This window comes from Pelodiscus sinensis, chromosome 23 (genome assembly GCF_049634645.1).
Source record: "Pelodiscus sinensis isolate JC-2024 chromosome 23, ASM4963464v1, whole genome shotgun sequence".
NCBI classification, from domain to species: Eukaryota; Metazoa; Chordata; order Testudines; family Trionychidae; genus Pelodiscus; species Pelodiscus sinensis.
Window position 1 is genome coordinate 10358324 of NC_134733.1, and position 22871 is coordinate 10381194.

Genomic DNA, 22871 nt, shown 5'->3' on the forward strand with positions numbered 1-22871 from the left:
CCATGGAGATGCAGGCTGACACCATGATGACACAACATCACATTGTGATGCAGCACTACATTGACCTGAGCTAATACCAGGACACATCGCATTGTGACTATGGTGACATGGGTTGACACAACACGGTCACATGGTGATGTGGCATCATGGGGACATGGGCTGATACCATGAGGTGACATCCCATGGTGACCCAGCACCACTGACATGGGCTGATACCATGAGGTGACATCCCATGGTGACCCAGCACCACTGACGTGGGCTGACACCATGACACAAGTGCAGCAGCGAGGGGTGCTCCCACACCCTTGGCTTCCATTATGCAGTTTGGGTTCAGCAGCTGTCTGCATAGGCACAGCCACACGCACACCCTCCTCACACACAATTGTTCCAGCGCCCCTGCTATGACATGACATCACAGCATGACACAGCGCCACAGTGACAGCCTGACACCACGACACACCCCAGGCCTGAGTGGTGGGATGCCAATGCCTCCCCACGCCAGGCCGTGCCCCTCCCACCTGCGTCTCCGCTTGTATCCCGCCATGCTCCGCGCGATGGGACTCGCTAGCTCTTGGAGGGCCGCGCTTCTCTATAGCCCGTATCGCGTCTCTATGACCGGGCGGAGCGGAGAGCGGAAGTGAGCCGAGCGGCGTCTCTATGGTGACGGCTGAGAGGCGGGGCGGCGAAGCCGGAAGCGGGGACCGGGCGCCCGGAGCACAGGGTGGGTATCGCCCCCCCCCATCTCATTGGGGTCCCAGCCTGGGGTGAGCGTTGCCCCTTTAAGGGGCTTCGACATGTGATCTAGGGCGGACCCTCCCCGCGGGCCGTCTCGCCCGCCCGCCCCGGGCTCCGAGCGGCGCCTGGGGCCTGGCATGGTCGGGGCGCCCTGCTGGGGGGCGGCATTGGGGTGTGGCCAGGGCTACCCGATGGGCGGTGACGGGGGGGGGCAGCTGTGGGGGGCTGGGGGTCCTGCTGGGAAGCAGCGCCGGGAAGCACGGGGCGCAGAAACGAGCGGGGTTCCCGGCTCTTCCTCCCACCGCAACCCCCGGCCTGGGGTACCCCGCGTTGTCAGGCTGGGATGTCAAGCGCTGGGGGGTGTCACATGACACGTGCCCCCAAATGTACATTTCACACCCATGAGAGTCTATAAGAGCTGGGAAATACTGGGGGGGGGGGGGGGGTGAGAGGATTTTTTTTTCAGTGTTCCGTGCTCGTGTGTCTCTTTAAACAACCCCCCCCCCCCCCCGCTAGACCAGTGATGGTAGCTCTGAGAACCTGTTGGTAAAATGGACTGTACTTACCGTCATTGCTCAAGATGTGAACTATGCAGCCTATAAGCAAAAAGCATAAACAGTGAAAAGCTGGATTTAAAAAAATCTTTCCCCTGTTCGTAATGTGTTATAAATAACATCTGTGAATAAACTTATGTACGCTGTTAGTTTAACAATCTCACCACAGCTGTAAATGGTTTCCCTTGCTGTTGCAAGTAGTGTTCAAGATAATGGTAATAGATTAAACAAAATGAAAGAATAAAAAAAATTAATAATGTGTATGGCAGCTTTTCTGTAGTCAGTTTCACTGCTACCATTGTGCGCTTAGCCATAGGATCACATTCTGAAACTAGGAGAGAAGGGTTTTTTATTTATAATAGGAAAATATGGATAAAAAAGAACAACATGGGGGGGCAGGAGTAATAACTAAAAATATTCTAACATGCTTTTTGAACTGACTGGAGTTCAAGGAATAGTCTAGCAGCACCTTAACAACTAACAAAACATGTAGATGGTATTATGAGCTTTCATCAGATGAATGGAGTTATTAAAAGTCCAGTTATAATAGGGAATCAGGTGGGGGGAAAAAAAGGTTCAAGAAGAAATTCAAGGTGGCATTGTCTCTTCAACTAACATGGTCCCATGTAACTGTCAGCCATCAAAAGACTTCGGTTTCTGATTACTACATAGTAATGATTACTGCATTTTGAAAAGTGTACTGGTCTCTTAAGTGTCTCTGCTAGTCCTGATAAAAGACTTTAGATAATGGGATGGCAGAAACAGCTAGGCTACGTCTAGACTGGCATGATTTTCCGCAAATGCTTTTAACGGAAAAGTTTTTCCATTAAAAGCATTTGCGGAAAAGAGCGTCTAGATTGGCATGGATGCTTTTACGCAAAAGCACTTTTTGCGGAAAAGCGTCCGTGCCAGTCTAGATGCGGTTTTGCGCAAGAAAGCCCCGATCGCCATTTTTGCTATTGGGGCTTTTTTGCGCAAAACAGTACTGAGCTGTCTATACTGGCCCTCTTGCGCAAATACATTTGCGCAGAGGGCTTTTTCCCCGAATGGGAGCAGCATAGTATTTGTGGAAGAACACTGATAATCTTACATCAGATCGTCAGTGTTCTTGCGCAAATTCAAGTGGCCAGTGTAGACAGCTGGCAAGTTTTTCCGTAAAAGCGGCTGCTTTTGCGGAAAAACTTGCCAGTCTAGACAGCCCTATTGTTTATTGCTTTTTAATACCTGAAAACTGGTAGTGAGCTCCTATTAGGTATAAAGCACAAGTGTCTTGCTGTAGAGTTCTCAAGATAGAAGCTACTAAAATGTTGAACTACACAGGGAAGCAAAATTATAATTGGAATGATATGATGATCATCACATGCAAGGGCAAGAACAGACCCTACTAAATCCTACCTTTTTAGTAATCCAAGAGATGAATTCTGGTCCTAGTTGTTTGAAGGAAATGGGGCTTTTGGTCTTGCAGTTTTGCCACTGGTGTAGGATTAAATAAAGGGGTACATAGATTTTGCATCAACCCCTAGTTTTGCACTTCTGTTTTATGTATGCGAAAACTCTTCTGTCCAGGTTGCCTAAAGGAAGAGAAATGGAACTGAAAAAATTAAGCATCTCGTTGATTGTGGTCCTGGTTCTGGTCTTGGTCCTGCAAATTTTATCTGCAGTGGATTTTGATCCATACAGAATCCTTGGGGTCAGCAGGACATCCAGCCAGGCTGATATTAAAAAGGCTTATAAGAAGCTTGCCCGGGAATGGTAGGTGTTTCAAAATACATTGCATATTAAATGATTTCTGCAAGGCAGAGTCAGCTGTTTTGATGAGTGCACCAAATATTTGTGAGAAAAAGCATCATCTACAAAATAAAAACAAAGACATTTAAAATTATACAATAACCATTTTACCCTGACAGTCTACTTGCTCTTACCATGTTCAGTAAAACCATATTATAACTAGTGAGCAAGAGCCTTAGCTGGTGTAATTCATTGTAAATCCACAATGTAAGTATACTGATTTATTCCATCTGAAGAGCTGCCCCATAGTTTTCAGGTAAATGTATCTGCTGAGCAGGAAGAAACTTTTTTTCTTTTAAAGAAAAACTGTACAGTGTTTCTTAATAAAGGGCCCAATTTTGCAGCCTGATAGTGAGAAATACTTACTTCAATGAGTAGTATCATTACAGTCAATGGCACCTCTTTTGTGAGTAAGTACTACTCAAATAAGGTTTCTGGAATTGTACCTGTAATGTTTAGTTTTCTTGTTTGTATGTGTATTCTATGTAAAAGGTCAGTCAGACCCTAAATTCTGTATATGAGTCTTGTTCCCACATGCCTTGCACCAGTGACCTGTCAACTTCAGTGAGACTATTCACAAGATGAAAGATTACACATGTCAATGCAAACTGCAGGATCTGGCCCTGAATTATACCTACTAGTGCATATTGCATATGCTGTAATATTTCCTGATGGCATTTTCTTCCAGTTCATCCAATGCTCTGGGCATCAGACTTTGGAAGGTCTAATATGAAACTCCCCCCCTCCTGTTTTGTACTTTACAAAATATAACATATTAGAAGAATCACTGAGGGCAGAAATTTAAGAAGCAAATGGCTTTAAATAACTTCTGTACTATATCTTTAGGGTTGTCATAGGAATTGTTACTGAGTAACACTCACCAGTGTTCCCTGTAAGCTGTGCACCTGGGCAGCTACCCTGGAGAAATTCAAATACCACCCAGCTGATTAGCAGAATGCCCACGGCCACCAACATGTGTTTCTATTGGTGTTGCACATCCACACATACCTTGGTGCACATATTTATTCCGCATATATATATATATATATATATATATGGAAAAATTAGGGAACATTGACACAGGCTGGTCACATGTGCTAATTAGTTACATGTGCTCCTCACAGCCAGCTAGTAACTCAACTGAGTCAATCTAAAAAAATTGATCATGGCCAGCTTCAAGTCAGTGATTTTTTTTTTTTTAGTCAAATTTTTGAGGTTTCTGAAAAGAAGTGAATTAAACTAACTCAAATTATGACCACACAATAAGACCTGTTTTAACGCTGAAGGTGAGAGCTATTGTATGGTATCTGGAAATTATCTGTACTCTTATCTGTAGCTTTAGGGGTCTCTCAGAACCGAGGCATTATACAAGAAAATTATTAAGATTCAGAATAGAATTGCAAATATACCAAATAGTTGCTGTGCCTAATATATATAGGGCAGCAGCTAGTGCATGTATCTTTGAAATTGGTAGGATTATTGCTGAAGGAATTTTCTGCCTGGTGTCAAATCTAGTTTTTAGTTCCACTTGGATCATTTATTTATGAAACAAAATTGGAAACCGAGGAAATGCTTCCACATACACCACTCAAATCCTGTTGAAATTCTTTATGTAGAACCTGTGTGGGAGAAATAGACTTTTGCCATAAATCTGCTTTAAACATCAGACAAATTAAGAAGTAGATACCAGTAAATGGCATTAATGTCTACATATCCTGCTTAATAGGAGTATTGCACTGAAGCTGACAACCCTAGTGGCGTACTTTTGCCTTTCTGTGATAAACTGCTGCTGCTTTCTAAAGGATAAAATCCATTTTCTGTATTTTTGCATTGTAGGCATCCTGACAAAAACAAGGACCCAGGAGCAGAAGATAAGTTTATACAAATTAGCAAAGCCTATGAGGTATTGGACACCATTTGGTAACTTTGTGCTGTTTTTAGGATGTATATTAGAGTCTGGAAAGTGCTGTTCATCTTTCACAAGTAGCCTTTACTATTTTCCTGTTATGTCTACATGGAACAATTTCTCGGCTCTGTGTATGGAAGGGTTGGGTGGTGGAATTTGTCTAGGTTTTCTTGAAGAAAAAAAAAAGTTGCTGATAGCTGCAGTCTTAAAAAAATTGCTATCCATTTAATACTCAGATGTGAATTAATCTCAATAAATCATGAACATCCCACAATTGGAAATATTGTGAAAGAATAAATGTAAAGTTCTATCTTTTGATTCTTGAAAAGCATCAAGCAAAAAGTAAGGAGTGTCCATTGAGCTTAGCAGAGCAGGCTGGTGCCATCTCTTTGTATTTGTTGTGCACGTTCCAGTGATGTTGTAAGTGGGTTTAATGGTTTGAAAGCTTTAGTCACTTCTAAAACATTATTTGCATAAGTAGCACTTGCAGGTCACTCGTCCAAGCCTCACTGAATCAGCTACTGCAGCATGTTGCATCTCTGATGCTGAGTCCCCAGGAATAATCTGAATTTTCCTCTACCAGTTCAATAGACAGTTTTTGCTGCAAATTCTGCTTGTTTACCTGAGCATATCAGCTCTCCCAGTTCATTTGACTGTTAAATGTTTGACATTGTGAGAAAGCCAAAGTAGTCTGCTGGACTATGATTGTTTTAGGACTCAATTTGATGGCCTGTTAGCTGAGAAACTGAAATAATAAAAGAATTTGGAAGACATACAGTGTCAGAGCTAGGAAGCTGGAATTCTCCAACTAAATGTTCTGTCTCTTCATGTGAGCTCTGTTTCACGCCATGCCACATAAATGGATTTTGCTACAGAGACAAGATATGACAGTTCCCTTTCTTGGAGCTCAATTGGGTAGACATTCAGCAACAGGAATTCCTTTTCCCAGTATGTCTGCTCCTTATTGCCATTCAGTTATTTTAAGAAGGGGAATTGTCATCCTTCTAGTTCTCATTCAGTATGAGCCAGCCAGCCCTTGTTTCTTTTCAATCTTCTTAACTCTGATTGACAGATCCTCTCCAATGAGGAAAAGAGATCCAACTTCGATCGTTATGGAGACGTGGGTGAAAATCAGGGGTACCCTCAACAGCAGCAGCACCACCACTTCCATCACTTCCATGAAAGCTTTTACTTTGATGAATCCTTTTTCCACTTCCCATTTAATTCGGAGAGACGAGACTCCTCTGATGAGAAATACTTGCTGCATTTTTCGCACTATGTGAACGAGATTGTGCCGGACAGTTTCAAAAAGCCCTACCTCATTAAAATAACCTCGGATTGGTGCTTCAGCTGTATCCACATTGAGCCTGTGTGGAAGGAGGCTGTTCAGGAGCTAGAGATGCTGGGTAAGAGAAGCAAATTTAAAAAACTCAAGCTGCAATGTGTTTTCAGGGAGAGGCTCTCTCAGCAGTTTCCATCCTAGGCTGTGGCAATTGACTTCAGCTTCTGGGGTTGTGTTTGAATGTGAATTCAGCCACCGAATTCCTTTGTGGTTTATCAGTGAATGGATTTATTTCTTTTATTTTCCAGTGTAGTTGGAGGAGGGAGCACTGGTCTCTTTTTTTCCCTAAAACCAGTCTTCATCAGTGAAACTGAGACAAGGGAAATGTAGGCTTAACACATGAGAAAACACTTCAGAATTGTATGGCTGGGTCAGTGGAAGTTGGTGAAAGCCCCATCCCTGGAGGTAGTTGGAATTAGATGAAACGAGGCTTTAGTAAACCCTGCCCAGGAAGAGGATGATCGGGATGCAATCTGGGGAGTCTCTTCCATCTCTAAATTCAGTGATTGTCTCCTTTTCTGCTGCAGTGTGATTCCTAGTGCCTGTGTCATTAAAAATACCATCAAGGATTATTGCATGGTCAGGAGCTACTATGTTCAGCCCTGCAGTATGAACATTGCATCGCTCTTTGAGCTATACCAGGAATGGTACTGAGATGCACTCTAGAATCCAAAGAGGGTTGTGAGCCATTCATGTAGGATACAAGACGATGGGAGAAAATGTTGGCATCCAAAGTGAAAATCAGGGAACACTGGTGTCGCGAGAACCACAGGTCTGATGATGCATACCCAAGGGGGGAGAAGGACAGAACCAGGTGGACTGTTTTAGTAAATCAAAGATATTTATTTATAACAGTGATGAATTTATAATATTTATTCTAAGATTTTTAATAGGCCGTGTTAATAATGAATTTACAGTATTTATTATATTTATTCTATGATTCCTAGTTAAACATGTCAGAGATATAAGGATGGGAATGGCCAGGGGAATAGTCTCTATTCTAAAAATATCCAGCTACACTAATTAAATAACAGATATAACCACAAACTCTATGTACTACCCAAAACAACTACAATACTAAGCTTATATAACAAAGAAAATCAAATCATACATACCAACTTACACAGCACACGGAACGTTTCAAAGATATCAGTTCGGTTGCGAAGGCCTTGGTTGTGCCCGAGAGTCGGGGAAGGAGGCTGGTTGGTTAATCAGGCCAGCAGCGCTTTGGAGTATACGGGAAGGCACACGCACTGTGGTAGATGTGTTGCGAAGACCTCCTTGAGCGAACTGTGCGATGGGTATTTATCCCCAAATCTGCACGTCGCTTTCCTGCGCTTGCATATTACCATATATGGCCCAATGGTCACCAAGTGGGGGGGTCTGTGCCCCAGGGGTTGGGATGAAACTGAACAGGTTTCATGTGACCAGGTAAGCCCCGCAGTTCTCACACCAAGGTGACGGGTGGGAGAGTCTGAGGCTATTTTCCCCTTTTCACACCTTCCCTTTTTCTAAAGGCAATGGTATGCAGGAAGTGTGCGGCTGGTTTCTCCCGAGGAGTACTGCAGCCCAATATAGCAAGAGCGACCTAGCCAAACTTTTTACTGGGGGGGGGGCAGGTTTTTTTTTCTACCAACTGGAATTATAAATACTTAACTGGAATCGAAGTATATCATGTTTCTTGCTCAGGGTGAAAATTCCTATCCCCTTTCTGGATCATCTACAAAAATGGGTATGGTCCATATGGAGGAGAACATATATTCCAAAATAAGAGTGCAGGAACAAGAAGTTGCTGCACTGTATGTTGAATGTAATATTTTCTTTGGGGTTTTAACATGCCAAATAGAGGAGCTTTAGGCAGAAGATTAGGGAGGAGATGGTGCCATCGTTACTCATTCCTGAGACCAGAGTAATACAACTCTCCTTGGAATGTGAGAAGGGGAAATACTGTGTAGTACCCGCTGACTAATTCATCCTCTCAGTGTGCTGGGTGACCACAGGCATGTTAGTTCTGAATCCCTTGCCTTTCTTTTTCAGGAGTGGGAATTGGAGTTGTCCATGCTGGCTATGAGAGACGCCTAGCACATCACTTGGGAGCACACAGCACACCATCCATTCTGGGACTCATTAATGGGAAAATATCCTTCTTCCACAAAGCAGTCCTTCGCGAGAACCTGCGGCAGTTTGTGGGCAGCCTTCTTCCAGGGAACCTAATAGAGAAGGTACTCAACATGGAGAACAGTGTGTTAGGGTCTGATACTTGATAGTGTGTGCGAGACCCTTGCATCTCTTTGTTGTCTCTGACACTGCATCAGACGGAGTCAGTCTCTGATGTGAGCTTTGTCTTGGGGTTGTCAGAAGTTTCTGAAGCTGTTTTCATGGCCTTAATAAAGGGAGAATGGTGGTTCAGATGAGTGAGGTAGTTACAGCTATAAATGCTGGAGCTGGTTTTGAAGGAACCACTACATGCATGTACAAGATGGAATTTTTCTTCATCTTCCCCTGTATATAATATGTGCCACAGATAGTAGCAAGACCACTTCCTCACACTGACAATACCCCACTTACCATAACTCATATCCTTCAGAATTAAAAGCGCTCTGCAGTGCTTCTTAGCAAACATTTGACCATACACATTGGGGCTTGTAACCACAAGGTGCCAATTTGACACTGTTTGGGATTACACCAGAGATAGTTATATTAAAGAATGATGTTGGAATTCTGCTTTGAGGGTACCAAAATGTTCAAGTATGAAAATGTTGTTCTGGTTTGGACATGACCTTGGAAACCATCATTGTATGTCTCTTCCCCTCCCCTTGCCCAGTCCTGCAAACTATTAAGTACTTCTTGCAAGATTTTCAGTTTTCTCAGCTTCTGCAGACTTTGGGCCTGACATCCATTTCATTTTAGTAGGCTTTGGATCATTCTGTTAACTTGAGTAAGTTTTGGATTGGGTCTTCAAATGGGAATTGAGCACATTGAGACATATTTGAGTAAACATATTGTTGACTTCTACTCTGCCCTTAGAGCTTATTCGCCATCCGAAGTCATCAGTAATAGAGATGTTAAATATCGAGTAATTGACTAATCGAATAGTTGATGCATTTTGCATTGACTATTCAATTAGTCGATAGGGCATCTCTGCCTTTGAAGTGTAGTAACACTGTTTGGATTGCAATTGCTACACTTCAAAGGCGAGAGCATCGCGTAGAGCCCGAGGTCAGATGAGGAGTACCCTGGAGCCTGACACCGGGCTCTCCGTGGTATTTCAAAGCAGCAGTGCCGCACGGAGCCCGGGGTCAGCAGAGGAATCCTCAACTGATCCTGAGCTCCACGCAGTGCTGCTGCTTTGAAACGCCGCATGCAGCCTGGGGACACCCCAGCTGGCCTCGGGTTGCACGTAGCGTTTTAAAGTGGCAGTGCCACATGGAGCACAGGGTCTAGCCCCAGGCTCCACACGGCGCTGCTGCTTTGAAGTACCCCCTCCACTCTCTCGCCCCCCCCGCTGCCTCTTTCTGATAGAGGCAACAAGAGTGGGGGGAAGTGACTAGTTGACTAGTCCTTCACATCCCTAATCAGTAATGACCACCAGGTACTTGCTTGTGGAAATGATTATGATGTTACTGAGAAATTTATGACATCAAATCTAGAAACTCGCAAAAGCAGAGAGAACTGCTAATATAAAAAAAATGGTTTGGCCTTCGCAGGAAAAGATGCAAAGGTTGGCCTTTACACAAAAATCATAACATTTTGGGAACTTCTTAGAACCCAGTTCTAATTCAGCCATTTAACCTTATTGAACTTTAGTTTTCTGGATGTATTGAGGTTGAAACTAATGTTCTGTTTTACATTTAAGATTACAGATAAAAATTATGCCAGATTCCTGTCAAACTGGAAGAAAGAAAATAAACCCCATGTCCTTCTGTTTGATCATATGCCACTAGCACCATTGTTATACAAGGTAACGAGTGTGTGTGTTATCTCTGGCATTTGGATAGCTTTATAAATCCTGCTGTTTTAGTAGAGAATGGGATCTCAGTGTAGACAAAAGCTGAATAGTTCTTCTAAGCAGCATTACCCAGCCTGAATAATTTCATGTTGTGTTGTTTGAAGACTGCAGTTGGGGTCAAAAGAAGAAATCATAATTCCTTTCCCACCACAAATAGTTAATGATCTGGGCCATTTGAGCACTGGGTTTGGTTTGAGTTAGAGGATGATGAGTTGCTAAAGAAATATCTGGCAACATATAGAATGTTTAGATTGTAAAATAAATGTATGAACCCTCCAACCTTCCTGTGGTATGAAGAAGACGCTAACTGAATAATAAGCTTAGTAAAGGGAATGGGCTGACATTGTGTCATTTGGCTGTTATAATGCTGACTAGGTCAGACTTAACAGTGCTGTTGAGGTTAGGCAGGAATAGTCACCATAAGATGCATTGGGGAAGCATCAAAGCATGATCTGCAAGGTAAATATGCACTGGAACTTTGTTTCCCTCTAGCTCGCTGCTTTTGCATACAGAGATTATTTGTCCTTTGGATATGTGTATGTTGGACTCAGAGGGACTGAAGAGTTGTCCAGACAATATAACATCAATGTCTACACCCCCACCATCATGGTCTTCAAGGAACATATTGATAAGCCTGCTGACGTTATTCAGGTATCACTTTGTGGCCTGTGTCTTTGTCTGGGTTGCAAGTAAAATAGATAGCAATTGCTTTTCTGGCCTGTTTCTTACATCAGAAGTTGGTCATGGGAGCATTTAAACCCGACTCTAGGTTTGGTGGAAGCCAAAATTAAAGCTTCAGAAGGATATCGTGAATGACTATCAGAGAGGGAGGGAGCTCAGTAGGTTTCAACAGACATGTGAACTAACTTGGAGGATAATTGGGTGGCAGCTGTGGTTTTCATTTGGATGTAGTTTTGTAGCTAAGTTGGTGAAGAAGGGCAACTCCTTCAGTATATCAGTGATTGTACAGAGAGTGGACAGCTCTTAAATTCACTATTGTCTGAAGTCCTTCGTCTCCTAGGAAGAACCCTTGGCTCTGAGGAATTCCTTAGAAAGATTAGTCCATGAGACTTAGAGGTTCCACAGAGAAAGTGCATTAATAGTGAGAGGCAGCATGTGGGATATGCCCAAACCTTTGTTCTTGTGCAAGTATGCCCCAGTAAATGCTGAGTTATCAGATCCTTTGGTCACTGTTGTGCTTTCTGACAGTTGGGATTTTCAGATTACTGGATGCTTTAATATTTTCCCCCTCAGCACCAAAAGCCATGAAATACCCCTTCTCCCGGGGTAGTCCTATGTGGCCACGCTTCGAGTCCCCTGAACATCTCTTCCATTGGGTGAAACATCTTGTTGACCTTCATTAGGGTGACCCTTTAACAATACAGATTGAACCTCTCTAGTCCAGCATCCTTGGGACCTGACAGGTGCTAAACCAAAGAATTTGCCAAACCATGGGAAGTCAGTATTGTCTAGCAACATTGCCAACACTTGCACAGCTTACTGGGCTCTGAGAAGACATGTAGGGGGTAAGTGAAGAGTGGAATAACAGCACAGAACACAGAGCCAGGCCTGGTGGCTGTAAACAAACTTTATAGACCGTGGGAAACTTGGCCACACCCATGATAAGTGGACATCTGGCTAATTAAAATCATGCCAGACCATGGATTTTGCAGGACCAGAGTGTGCCAAACAGGAGAGGTTCAACCTGTAGAGCATTTGTGTTCCATGTGTGTTGAACATCTTTCCAGTTTAGCTGAATAATGATGGTCTCCTATTTGCTTTGTCCTTTCTAGGCACGAGAAATGAAAAAGCAGCTCATTGATGACTTCCTCTCTCAGAATAAGTTCCTTTTGGCAACCAGACTCACCAACCAGAAACTGTTTCATGAGCTGTGTCCTGTGAAGAAGTCTCACCGTCAGCGGAAGTAAGGCTCGCTGTGATAGGAGTTCCTCCTCTCCCCATGCTCTCCCTACTCCCCCTGGCTGCTTATTGGTGACCTCTCGTTTAACTTTCGGAGGGGGGTGTCCATAAAGGGATTCATTGGGAGAACAGAAATTGTTAGATAGGATCAGAGCAGTGGTTAGCCTGTCGCCATCAGTGGTCAGTGCCAGATGCTTCCCAGAAATGTCCAAGAAGCCCTTCAGTGGGACAGCCTGCACCCAGGAAAGTTTCCTCCTAACCCCTAAGAGTTAAAGATTAGGTCTATATCCCTTCAGGGGGAGTGGGGGGGGGGGGCTTTATTTTTAATATTAGAACTTGGGCTGCTGGTTCTCATTCATCAAAAGTCTGTTCCGCTTCTAAATCCTGTTAAGATCTTGGTCTCTGTGCTAAGGCAATGAGTTGGGTGAAAGTGCTTCCTTTTTATCAGTTTCAACCGAGCCACTCTTCAGTTCTGTTCACTACCCCCTTGGTTTTGTATTATGGAGCAGAGTACCTTGCAGGAACTCTGTGGGGACAGGGACGCAGAAGATGGGACGGACTGAGACTGGAACATTGACCAGTAGAATATGTAAGAAGATAGACACAGTGAATTGTATCTCTGGTTTGTCAGGATCCATTCTAGTTGGCAGGTTGGGTTTGTTATTCCTTTGTATCTCCAGGCCTGTTGTGAATCCTCCATTTCATTGTGTTGTCTAGGTACTGTGTGGTTTTACTTACTGGCGAGGGTGACAAGTTTGCTAAGACCTATGAGGCATTTGTGGCCTTTGCTCTGGCAAACACAAAAGACACCGTGAGGTTTGTGCATATCTACAACGACCGTCAGCGAGACTTTGCCCATGCCTTGTTGATGGATGAGGAGAAATATTGGGGGAAATCTGCCGTGAGTGTCACATTTTTCCTTCTGTTTAATCTGTAATTCAGTTGTTCTTTCTCTGAGCTTTATTCTTTTTCACCCCAGCCTCAAAAAAAAATTTCTTTTTGGGGGAAGAGAATATTGCCATTGCTTCTTTGCAGTATGGGAGCATGTTATGGGCAGGATCAGACAGACCTGTCTACTTCTAACAAATTCTCTTGTATTGCATGTTGGTGTGTTCTGCCTCCAGTCAGCTTGTGCTGAAATCCTCATGTGGACCTTCATGTCTTGTGTATTGCAATTCTGTTCTTTTTGATCTGTCTCAGTCCCAGCTCTCTAGATCCAGGATGTGCAAACTCCATTGTTTGCTTTCTGACGTGTACAAAGTGTAACCATAGCATCTTCCATTCTCATGATTCCACTGGCTCTGTTCATTTCACTGTCCGGCTCAAAATTGTCATCTTTATCTTAAACCCCTCCATGAACTTGCTCCTGACAGACGCATGGATGGACCCTGTTTTTCCCTTCTCCTCCCCAGCCTAATGCTTATTTAGCACTGTTCTACTCTCTCATTTTACTCTGTCACTTCACTCAATGTGAGAGCATTTTCCTCTGCGGCTACTACTATTTGGAATGACCTTCCTATATTTTCACCCCCAAATCCTTTCTTTATCTTACATCTCTGCTGTGAAGACATCCCTCTTTTCCCTCCTGGCTTATGTGTCTTAATTACTTTCTTTCTTGCTAACTCTTAATATGATGTGGAATGCAGGGTATATGAAAAACACTATACAGAATAAGTGTTGTGATTCCAAAGAATAGGAGCTAGGGTGTAGAGAACACATGCTGTTCATCTCTCTGATTGTTGGGTATTATGGAACGTGTAGTCAGTGTTTTTATACTTGTTCCCATTCCAATGCTTTGCCTGCTCTTTGATATGGGTGTTGTGAGACATGAACTGAAACAGCTGGTTTTAATCTGGATCTAAGTTCTGAATTCTCATTTGACATTGTTCCAAGTTGAGATCTTGTTCCCTAAAGCTGGTGATGTTATTGATTTGTTCAGGTGGCCATCCTGGAAAGGCGCAATAATGTAGGAAGAGTGGTCTATAAAATCTTGGAAGATGCCTGGCAGGGCAGTGAAGAGGATAACTTCATTCTTTTGGATCTTCTGGCTCAGTTAAGAACAGATGCTGGTCTTCTTTCTTCAGACACTCTCCTGCCAGATTTGAATGATGAACTTGCTCCTGTAAGTATTCTCAGTTGTATAGAGGTGTAATGAACCTCTGTTAGCTGGTTCTACTTAACTCTAAGGGTGTGTCTAAACTACATGGCTCCATCGATGGAGCCATGTAGATTAGGCTGATTGGCAAAGGGAAATGAAGCCGCGATTTAAATAATCGTGGCTTCATTTAAATTTAAATGGCTGCCACGCTGAGCCAACAAACAGCTGATGAGCTGTTTGTCGGCTCAGCGCCAACATGAAAGCCCTTTATCGACCTCTCTGTTATGCCTTGTAGGATGAGGTTTACCAGGGAGGTCGATAAAGGGCTTTCATGTCGGTGTGGGAGCATCCAGACTAGCGCGCTGAGCCGACAAACCGTTGATCAGCTGTTTGTCAGCTCAGCGTGGCAGCCATTTAAATTTAAATGAAGCCGCGATTATTTAAATCGCGGCTTCATTTCCCTTTGCCGAACAAACAAATCTACATGGCTCCGTCGACGGAGCCATGTAGTTTAGACATACCCTAAGATTGCATCTCTGTGGTCAGTGATGGGAAGTATGGAGATTGAGTATTAGAGAGGCAAGATTTTCATTTAAGGATGTAAACGTTTACTCGGTTAACCAATAAGCTTGATGTTTATGTTTCAGTTAATGATTAAACTCCAAGTCCCACCACATGTGCCTAGGGACCCTCTTGGTAGTCTTGTGTGCCTTAGCTTCTAGCTGCCACCTGTCATCTCAGCTGCTGGCCCTGTGCCCGGGGTTCCTGCCAGATGCTAGCTTTGGGATGCCAGGCACAGTTGGAAGCAGAGTCTCAGGCATGGAGCACCAGGAATCCCTGGGTGCACTCCACACACCCCTAGTTCCCTGGTTAAATGTTTTTAGTAACTTACACAGTTCCTGTTTTTACATGTTATTTACATCCCTACTTTGCTGTGTACTCATCAGGAGCAGGGGATAGCCCCCGTGATGTGAGGTAGTTGAACTGGTTTGGACAAGGAGTGCGAAGTCACCTAGCTGATTTGTTTCTCTATGGGTGGCGGAGAGAGCAGTCACCTAGTCATTGATGTGTTGTATCTTTACAGGTGTTCTTTCTCCGATGGCTCTACTCTGCAATGGAGTATGTCTCGGACTGCTGGGACAGCATATTTCATAACAACTGGTACGGAATGAGATTTTAAAAGATCAATGTAGCTCTTATTTTGTGTATAGGCTTAATAGCCCTCTGTCTTGCCTGAGGAGAAATTCAAAAGCATATCCAAAGCTAGAGAGGTATTTGACAGGGACAGGAGACACATATCTTCTCTTGGAGAGAAACTGTGGGCCAGTGAAGAGCAATGAAGTTGAGATCTGCCACTGGATTCTGTGCTATTGAATACACACCATTCCTGTTGGCAATAGGCCTGGCTTGGTAGTCTTGCTGTGTGGGTTTTCTTTAGCAGTTAGTATTTTTAAAAACATTCTTCCATTTGTCTCCCTGCCTTTCATTCAGAGAGGGGAACATTGAGAAAACATCCATTAAAGGCCTTCAGACAGGAGACTGTCTGTTCAAGGAAAATGATATGTTGTTATTTGGGGTGGAAGGGAGTTGAAGTCCTGTGGTAGAAGTTGACTGTAGATCGGGGTGGGCGATATTACTGCGGTTTGCCAGGGTTAGCCCCAGATGGGCTGCCACTGCTAGAGTTACCTGGGGAGGCGCAGGTAAAGACGATTCCAGCTCCCGTTGGCCAGGAATCGCCATTCCCAGCCAATGAGAGCTGCAGGAAGCAGCACAGACCGGGACACAAGTTCCCACTGCTCCCATTGGTTGGGAACAGCGATCCACAGCCAATGGGAGATGCAATTGCTTATACCTGCGGAGGTGCAGGTAAATATAGGGGCAGCCTAGGAGGGGCTAACCCTGGGAAACCGAATTCGGCCCACAGGCCAATATTTGCCCACCCTGCTGTAGGAACTCAGAACTTACTGCAAACCTTCTCTTTTAGGCGGGAAATGATGCCACTTCTGTCCCTAATCTTCTCAGCCCTCTTCATTCTCTTTGGCACTGTTATTGTTCAGGCTTTTAGGTGAGTACCTGCCAGACCATCTGTTGAAGCCTTATGCATCAAATTCCTGCATCTCACTTGAAACTTACCCTGTTTTAAAATGCTCCCTTGCAGTGATTCAAGCGATGAGAGAGACTCTCCTCTCCCTCAGAAAGACGACCCCACTGAAAAGAGTGAAAAGAATGATGCAGCCTTCAGCAAAGAGAACAGGTTTCCCTTGCTAACTCCTTCCTGCACCAGCCAGGCCTTCTCTGCACCTGCACTTTCCTGCTCAAGAAACTTGGCAGGGCACCATCTTGTCACTACTGCCTTTTCCCCCCAAGCAGAGAGGGCAGTTGGGGAAGGGCAGTGAGTAGATAGTTGGGAAATAATAGAACTGGTGTGAACTTAGTGGTGTTGCTGACAACCAGCATGTGAGCAGCAGCATGTGGGTGAGTGGAGTGTAGCTGATAAAAAGGGTGTGTAGGGAATGGACACAGTTAGGAGCCAATCAGTGGAAAGCAATACATTGAATATAAGTGTCTACTACAGCGTTATTTCAAAATATCTTATTTCAAAATAACGTGTCTCTACACAAAATGCATTTCGAAATAGCTTTTTGCTATTTCAAAATAGCGCATCCACACTGATTGGATGCTGAATCGCATTTAAGGCCAGCCAGAACTGGTTTCGGCGGGGCATCAGATCAGAAGTTACCTTGTGGCCAGCAGGGCACCCTGGGAAGGGCTGGAGGCCCCCTACTTCGAAATAAGCATCTACACAGCACTTATTTTGAAATTGGTGCTATTTCTCATGGAATGAGGTTTACCAATTTCAAAATAAGCCCTCCTGTTTCGAATTAATTTCGAAATAGTTGGCTTGTGTAGATGCTAGGAAAGTTATTTCAAAATAACAGCTGTTATTTCGAAAAAACTTGCTGTGTAGACATACCCTCTGGGACCAAGAGCCCCTCTGAGATAGAGAACTGGAAAGTAGCTGTTACCTGAGCAGTGACGAAAACCTGTCATATTCAAGGGGGGATTGCGAGTTCCACCTGTTTGGCCCTAGACAAATGCTTTGTGGAGCGATGAAAGAGAAGAGACAATGACTTGCCAAAGAGCATCTAATCTTTAGCAGGCCAAAAGTAAACTGCCTTAATAGATTGTGGATAGAGCGTGTCAGTTTTCATGAGTTTTGCCCTGTGCCAGATTATAACCCACACATTGTTACATGGGTTTGGAGTTACTTTTCACTAGGTCACTCTTTCCTTATAGCGAACAGGTGCATTTACTGTCCTTTGCTCCCTTTTCACTCTGCCCAACAGGATTCCCAAAAAGGGCTTTGTGGAAGTGACTGAGCTAACAGATGTAACCTATACTAGTAACCTGGTGCGCCTGAGACCGGGTCACATGAACGTGGTTCTGATCCTTTCCAACCCCACCAAAACTACCCTACTTCAGAAGTTTGCCCTGGAAGTCTACACATTCACAGGGTAAGTCTGGAGTTCTTTCTTGGGTTTCTGCTGTGCTCTTAATGACCCGCATAGTGTTGTGCAGTGGATGGGTTGGAGAGAGTGTATTGTTCCATTGCTTTTTAACATGTACACTTGCATGCTTGCTCCCAAGAACAGCTTGAGCTGGGTGCTTACCACACCTGCAAGAAGGTTTAAACTGGTAGTTGTTTGCTGGCCTACATTAAATGGGTTCGTAGGCTCTGTCCACTTTGTAATGAATGTGTGTCCTCTGTGCTGCCAGTGGTGCAACCGGTAATCTCAGCAGGCTAAGGACTGGATGAGTGGAAGAGCCATGGAGCCTCAGTTCTCCCCTCCAGGTCCCCACTTATGTTATGCTTGTGTTTGGATAAATACAGGGCTTCAGTTTCCAGGGCTGTCAGTCAATCAGCCACTTGTCACTGTAAGTCAGTGTCAAGGGGCAACAGGCCCTTGGAGGCCCCTTGACTTTACTTTTGATTGAGTAACCTAACAGCTACCAAGTCTATTCACAGAATGGCCTCAGTCAATATACGCTCCCCCTGTATTCAGAGTATTACAGCCCAGCAGCCTCAGTTCATATATCATAGAAAAAGTTCCCTCCACAATGGGGTATCTAAGGAGCTGGTAGGGGGATCCAGACCCTCCCTCTCACCTGGGTCCCAGCCCAGTTCACTGCTCTCAGTGGGGAATCCTGCCACAACAATTCTGCTACAGCAGTTCTCCACCTGGGGCTATTTCCTACCAGATCTTGTCAGAAGTCCTCTTTCTCTTCACACTCAGGTTCCGCGGTGTCTGCTGTATCCTCTCTGGGCCTGGCTGCCGCTACTTGGTTGGACAGCACCTCCTTCCCCTTCAGCAGTCAGCCCTGACTCAGCTGCTCCAGAGGCTTTTATAGCCAGCCTGCAGTTGGAGCATGCTCAGTAGGGCTGTGGGGGTGGAGCCCTCACAGCCACCTGGGCCAGGGTAACTCCTAAAGCTCCAGTGCAGGGTTGATACACTTGTCACAGTCAGAGTAGTTTGTACAAAAACTTAGAAAATACATTACTTCAGCCCTCCTTCAGTTTCTAACCTTGATGTTTCTTGTGTGATGTCTGGTCTAAGGTGGAACACTGTCTAAATTGGCTTCCTGTCACTTTTTCCGCAGGAGCAGCTGTCTTCATTTCTCCTTCCTGAGCCTCGATAAGCATCGAGAATGGCTGGAGTATTTGCTAGAATTTGCCCAGGATGCTGCCCCCATTCCAAATCAGTATGACAAACATTTCTTGGAGCGCGACTACACTGGTTATGTCCTCGCTCTAAATGGCCACAAGAAATACTTCTGTCTCTTCAAGCCTCACAGAGCAGGGGATGAAGGGGGAACAATGGGCTGTGAGGATTATGACCCATTGCTACATGCAGGAGAAACCCGGGGAAAATCCTCTTCCAGTCCAGGAGCCAGACAAGTTAAAAACAAATTAAGCAAGTTGTCTTTGTGGATGGAACGTCTCTTAGAAGGTTCCTTACAAAGGTTCTATATTCCATCATGGCCTGCATTGGACTGAAGGCATTTAAAAGAGATTCTAACATTACAAACTTTTTAAGATGACAACCATGGACGATTCTTTCCAGGAATAAACAGTCATGAAAATGGACAGTAGGTTTTAGATGAATGCTCCTAGGCCTAGTGAGTAGAAATATCTTCCTACATCTTTGACCTAGGATCGAAAGATGAAATATACTGAAGTCCTCTGTACCAAATTGTTCTTGTATTTGAATGCTGTACTATCTAAGACAAAAACCAGTCTATTTTCCTTTAATGTCCTGTTCACCACATCGCCTCTGTCCTCTTTTCTCAGTGGAAGAAAACCTGGGAGTTCTTTGCAACAGTGACTCAGTTTGGACTGAATACAGTGAACCTGTTACGTAGGTCAGGTCCCCCTCTCCTTCCCAATGCTTAGCCCATAGTGCATGGCGTGATACTGGGAAGACCCTACAGACTCTCCCCCAACCTCTGCAACTCTGAAAGGCCTCATGCCAAGCATTCTTATGCATCAGCTTTCCCTGCGGTAAGTAATTTAGGAGTGTGGTTGGGGGTATCTCCCTTGTAGCAATCCGATAGCTGATATTCCCAGACAGTTGGGGCTAGTAGGTGATTGGCATGTGTCATGCGCCTTGTGTAATAGTTCCACATGCAGCTTCACCCACTAAGCCATAACCAGGGAGGGAAGGGGGATTAGCTCAGCCGTAAATACTGTAAAGATGTGGAGCCATTTAAATGTACATTGTTTTCCAGATGCCTTTCCGCTTCTGTCCATTTTTAGACTGCCTCTTAGAGCCATAACTCATGTCCTCAGATTGTAGGCATAAGCTGCTATGAGCCAGTAGACATGTAAAAGAAAATGTAAATACCTGCTAGTGAAATAGCTCGGACACCTTTCAAACAACAATGGTACATCTCTAGTACAATATTAACTCTTCTTTGTATCAAGGAACTTAATTCTTTAATGATTGTATTTTTGAACTGTTACCCAAAAATGCTGTCATCCAATCGTCTGTTACATGTGGAATTAGTTTTGTTGTAGACAGAAGTTTGCAAGATGCTTCGTTTCAGCTTCTCTCACTTTGCTTTTATCCTCAGCTCTTAACATACAGGTTGCCTTTTTTTCTTCTTTTTAACCCGTGGTTCATTGTAAAACTGAACTGGTTCTAGCCTGTGGCATTACTGTACTTAATTATATCAGATAGGCTCTCTACCAGCCATTTGGCTTGCCTAACGAGCTGGCTTTTTGTTAGAGTAAAGTAGTCACAAATAAATGGTCTCTTGCTGCTGCTACCTAAAAATCAAGTTAAATTGAAAAGGTTTCTTTTCAAAGCAGGGAATTAGACTCTTGTGACACTGCTACTTTCTTTCCTCTCTGTTCATCTGCGAAGACACAATCACTATCTAATGCTTGCTGTAAACTCAGTAAACTGCTCCAAAGTGCCCTAGACAGGAATTTGAGGCTTCCACAGGATGCATGACGGCCAAATTCTGCATGAGTTTTCCTTTGATTCAGATTGAGATTAACACCTGTGCAGCAGTCTGAACCTTCTTGTGAAGCACTTCTCCCAAGCATGGGAGATTACTTTAAAACCTCACTACGCTCACCCCTCCCCTAAAAGAGTAGCTTGGTTCTATGGATAAATATTCTACCACATGAACCACCCTCTGACCCAAGTGGGATCTAGGCATATTCAAGCAACCTGACTGGCTGAGGTATTCCTCACAGCTTTATAGCAGTGAGGCAGTGGGTCACTGAATTGATGATTTGCTGCATTCTGCTTTGTTTAGAGAACAGATGTGCTTCAACTAACGAAAGACCACTTGAACACTAATCATAATGCTCTTATATATAAGGGTACTATCAGGTTCAAATATTAGAATCAACTGACCTGGTCTGTGTTACTTAGGACTTCTCAGATTATACTCTTATCTGCAGTGTGTAACTGTTTGATTACCAAGCACAAGCTGTGAGGAATTTTTCTTCTGAGATCTGCCGAAATAAAATGCTGAAAAATCCTTGAACTACCTTAAAAGCCGCAGACTGACTTTTCAGTCTTTATGCTATTTGTTTTGAAGCTGGTGCTGTAGTTGGTTTAGGTGATGAAATAGCCTGGTTATTTTCTGGTGTATGTAGCCAGTTGTACCTTTTGGGTCTTGCATGCTATTACACAGTGCTGCCAACCCCAGTGCTGGACACACTAGAGAAGAATCCAAATTTAAAAAGAAAATTCTTGAAGCTCTAAAAGTAGCCACACAGTGTCTCCAGGCGTGGGTTAGGCCCAGCAGGAGCGTTTACTAAACCTGGATGTTCGTGTCTCTTCTACTCAGTTTAAAGCCCTAAGAGTGATGCTGGTTTCTAAGGGCCCCAGTGTGCTTTGTAGAAGAAAGTCCCCTAGTCCAAGGATCCAGGATAAAGCTATAGACCCTATTTGGAGGGCATAAGTGCTGGGTAGGCCTCGCGCTTGTTCTTTACAGAGGGATGACTGACCCTGTGCATAAACACCTTCTGATATGGGTTTTATGGAGGGATCATTTGGACTAGTACTTCTTCTGGTGGTACCACGGATTCTATTCCCTGGGGAATCAAAGTGAACACAGAACAAGGGTCCAGGCAGTCACACCAGCTCCTTTGTACTTGTAGGTGATGTTTCTTTTGTGGGCTGAGGCACACTTCATCTGTTCAGCACAGGTAGCACTGCTCTGATAGCCAGATGGTTGCATTATTCATTTGGTGCAAAAGACCACTGTCACAGGCTCTGCTTGGAATTAAATCTCTCTGCTTTCCCTCCACCCTTTTCCAGATGCTGCAAGACCATTACCTTGGGATAATTCTGTTGCCCCTGATTTGCTAAGTAATGAAGGAAATGCACTTGGCCATTCTCAGTTTGTGTGTGATACTTTCGTGAGTTAAGAGTGAGGAAATTTTAACTGTTAATGTACTGCTCAGCTAGAAACTCAAATAAAAGCTTTTTAAAAGTAAAACTCCTAGAAGCTGAAGCAAAACATCTTTACAACACAGGGAAATGTAGCCTAGAGTCCAAATACTGTACCTGACCTTTCCCTTTGATTGTGTGCGGCACACAGCAGCCTCGCGGCGATTGCTGACTCAGATCTGTACGGTCAGTAAAAGCTTGCCAGGAACTAATACACTATAGTAATTCAGCCTGGGAGATTGGATTGAAAAGCAGGTAAATATTTTGCACTTTTGATACTCTTAGAGGGGGGGAAATAATTTATTTGTCAAATGTCTTTTTTTAAGTTTTGTTTTTGTATTTGTGACCAAGCACTGATAATGTCATTTTGTTTTAAGATTATTACAGATTCACAACTGAAATAAACTATTTTAATGTGAGAGGAGGTGGCCTTGTATTTTAATATACCCATTGACAATGCAGCCTGGCATATGTGAGTTATTTGCAAAAATTCTACAGATGGTAACTGCTGGTATTTTAGGGAGTAATTCAGAAAATGCAATGGGCTAG

At 43.9% G+C, this 22871-nt stretch overlaps 1 protein-coding gene across 3 annotated transcripts; it reads left to right on the forward strand.

Moving 5' to 3' along the window:
• Positions 1 to 582: 582 nt before the first annotated feature.
• Positions 583 to 22769, forward strand: DNAJC16 (DnaJ heat shock protein family (Hsp40) member C16). Of its 3 annotated transcripts, XM_014578377.3 has the most exons (15): positions 583 to 721; positions 2856 to 3041; positions 4914 to 4980; positions 6056 to 6389; positions 8363 to 8547; positions 10182 to 10286; positions 10827 to 10985; positions 12128 to 12258; positions 12972 to 13155; positions 14194 to 14376; positions 15437 to 15513; positions 16337 to 16417; positions 16511 to 16606; positions 17700 to 17867; positions 19012 to 22769. In XM_014578377.3, exons 2-15 carry the CDS (start codon positions 2875 to 2877, stop codon positions 19406 to 19408), a joined length of 2334 nt encoding a protein of 777 aa, XP_014433863.2. In that variant the 5' UTR covers positions 583 to 721; positions 2856 to 2874; the 3' UTR covers positions 19409 to 22769. The 3 variants fall into 3 exon arrangements, with proteins under 3 accessions (XP_014433863.2, XP_075762653.1, XP_075762652.1); XM_075906537.1 differs by lacking the exon at positions 583 to 721 and having other exon boundaries at positions 2839 to 3041; XM_075906538.1 differs by lacking the exons at positions 17700 to 17867; positions 19012 to 22769 and having other exon boundaries at positions 16511 to 17361.
• The last annotated feature ends 102 nt before the right edge of the window (positions 22770 to 22871 follow it).

Bases quoted from the DNA above. Each gene is read 5' to 3' on its own strand.
- DNAJC16 (XM_014578377.3), top strand. From the start codon at position 2,875: ATGGAACTGAAAAAATTAAGCATCTCGTTGATTGTGGTCCTGGTTCTG. The intron at 4,981-6,055 runs GTATTGGACACC...TCTGATTGACAG, and splicing joins AAATTAGCAAAGCCTATGAG to ATCCTCTCCAATGAGGAAAA. The intron at 6,390-8,362 runs GTAAGAGAAGCA...TTTCTTTTTCAG, and splicing joins TCAGGAGCTAGAGATGCTGG to GAGTGGGAATTGGAGTTGTC.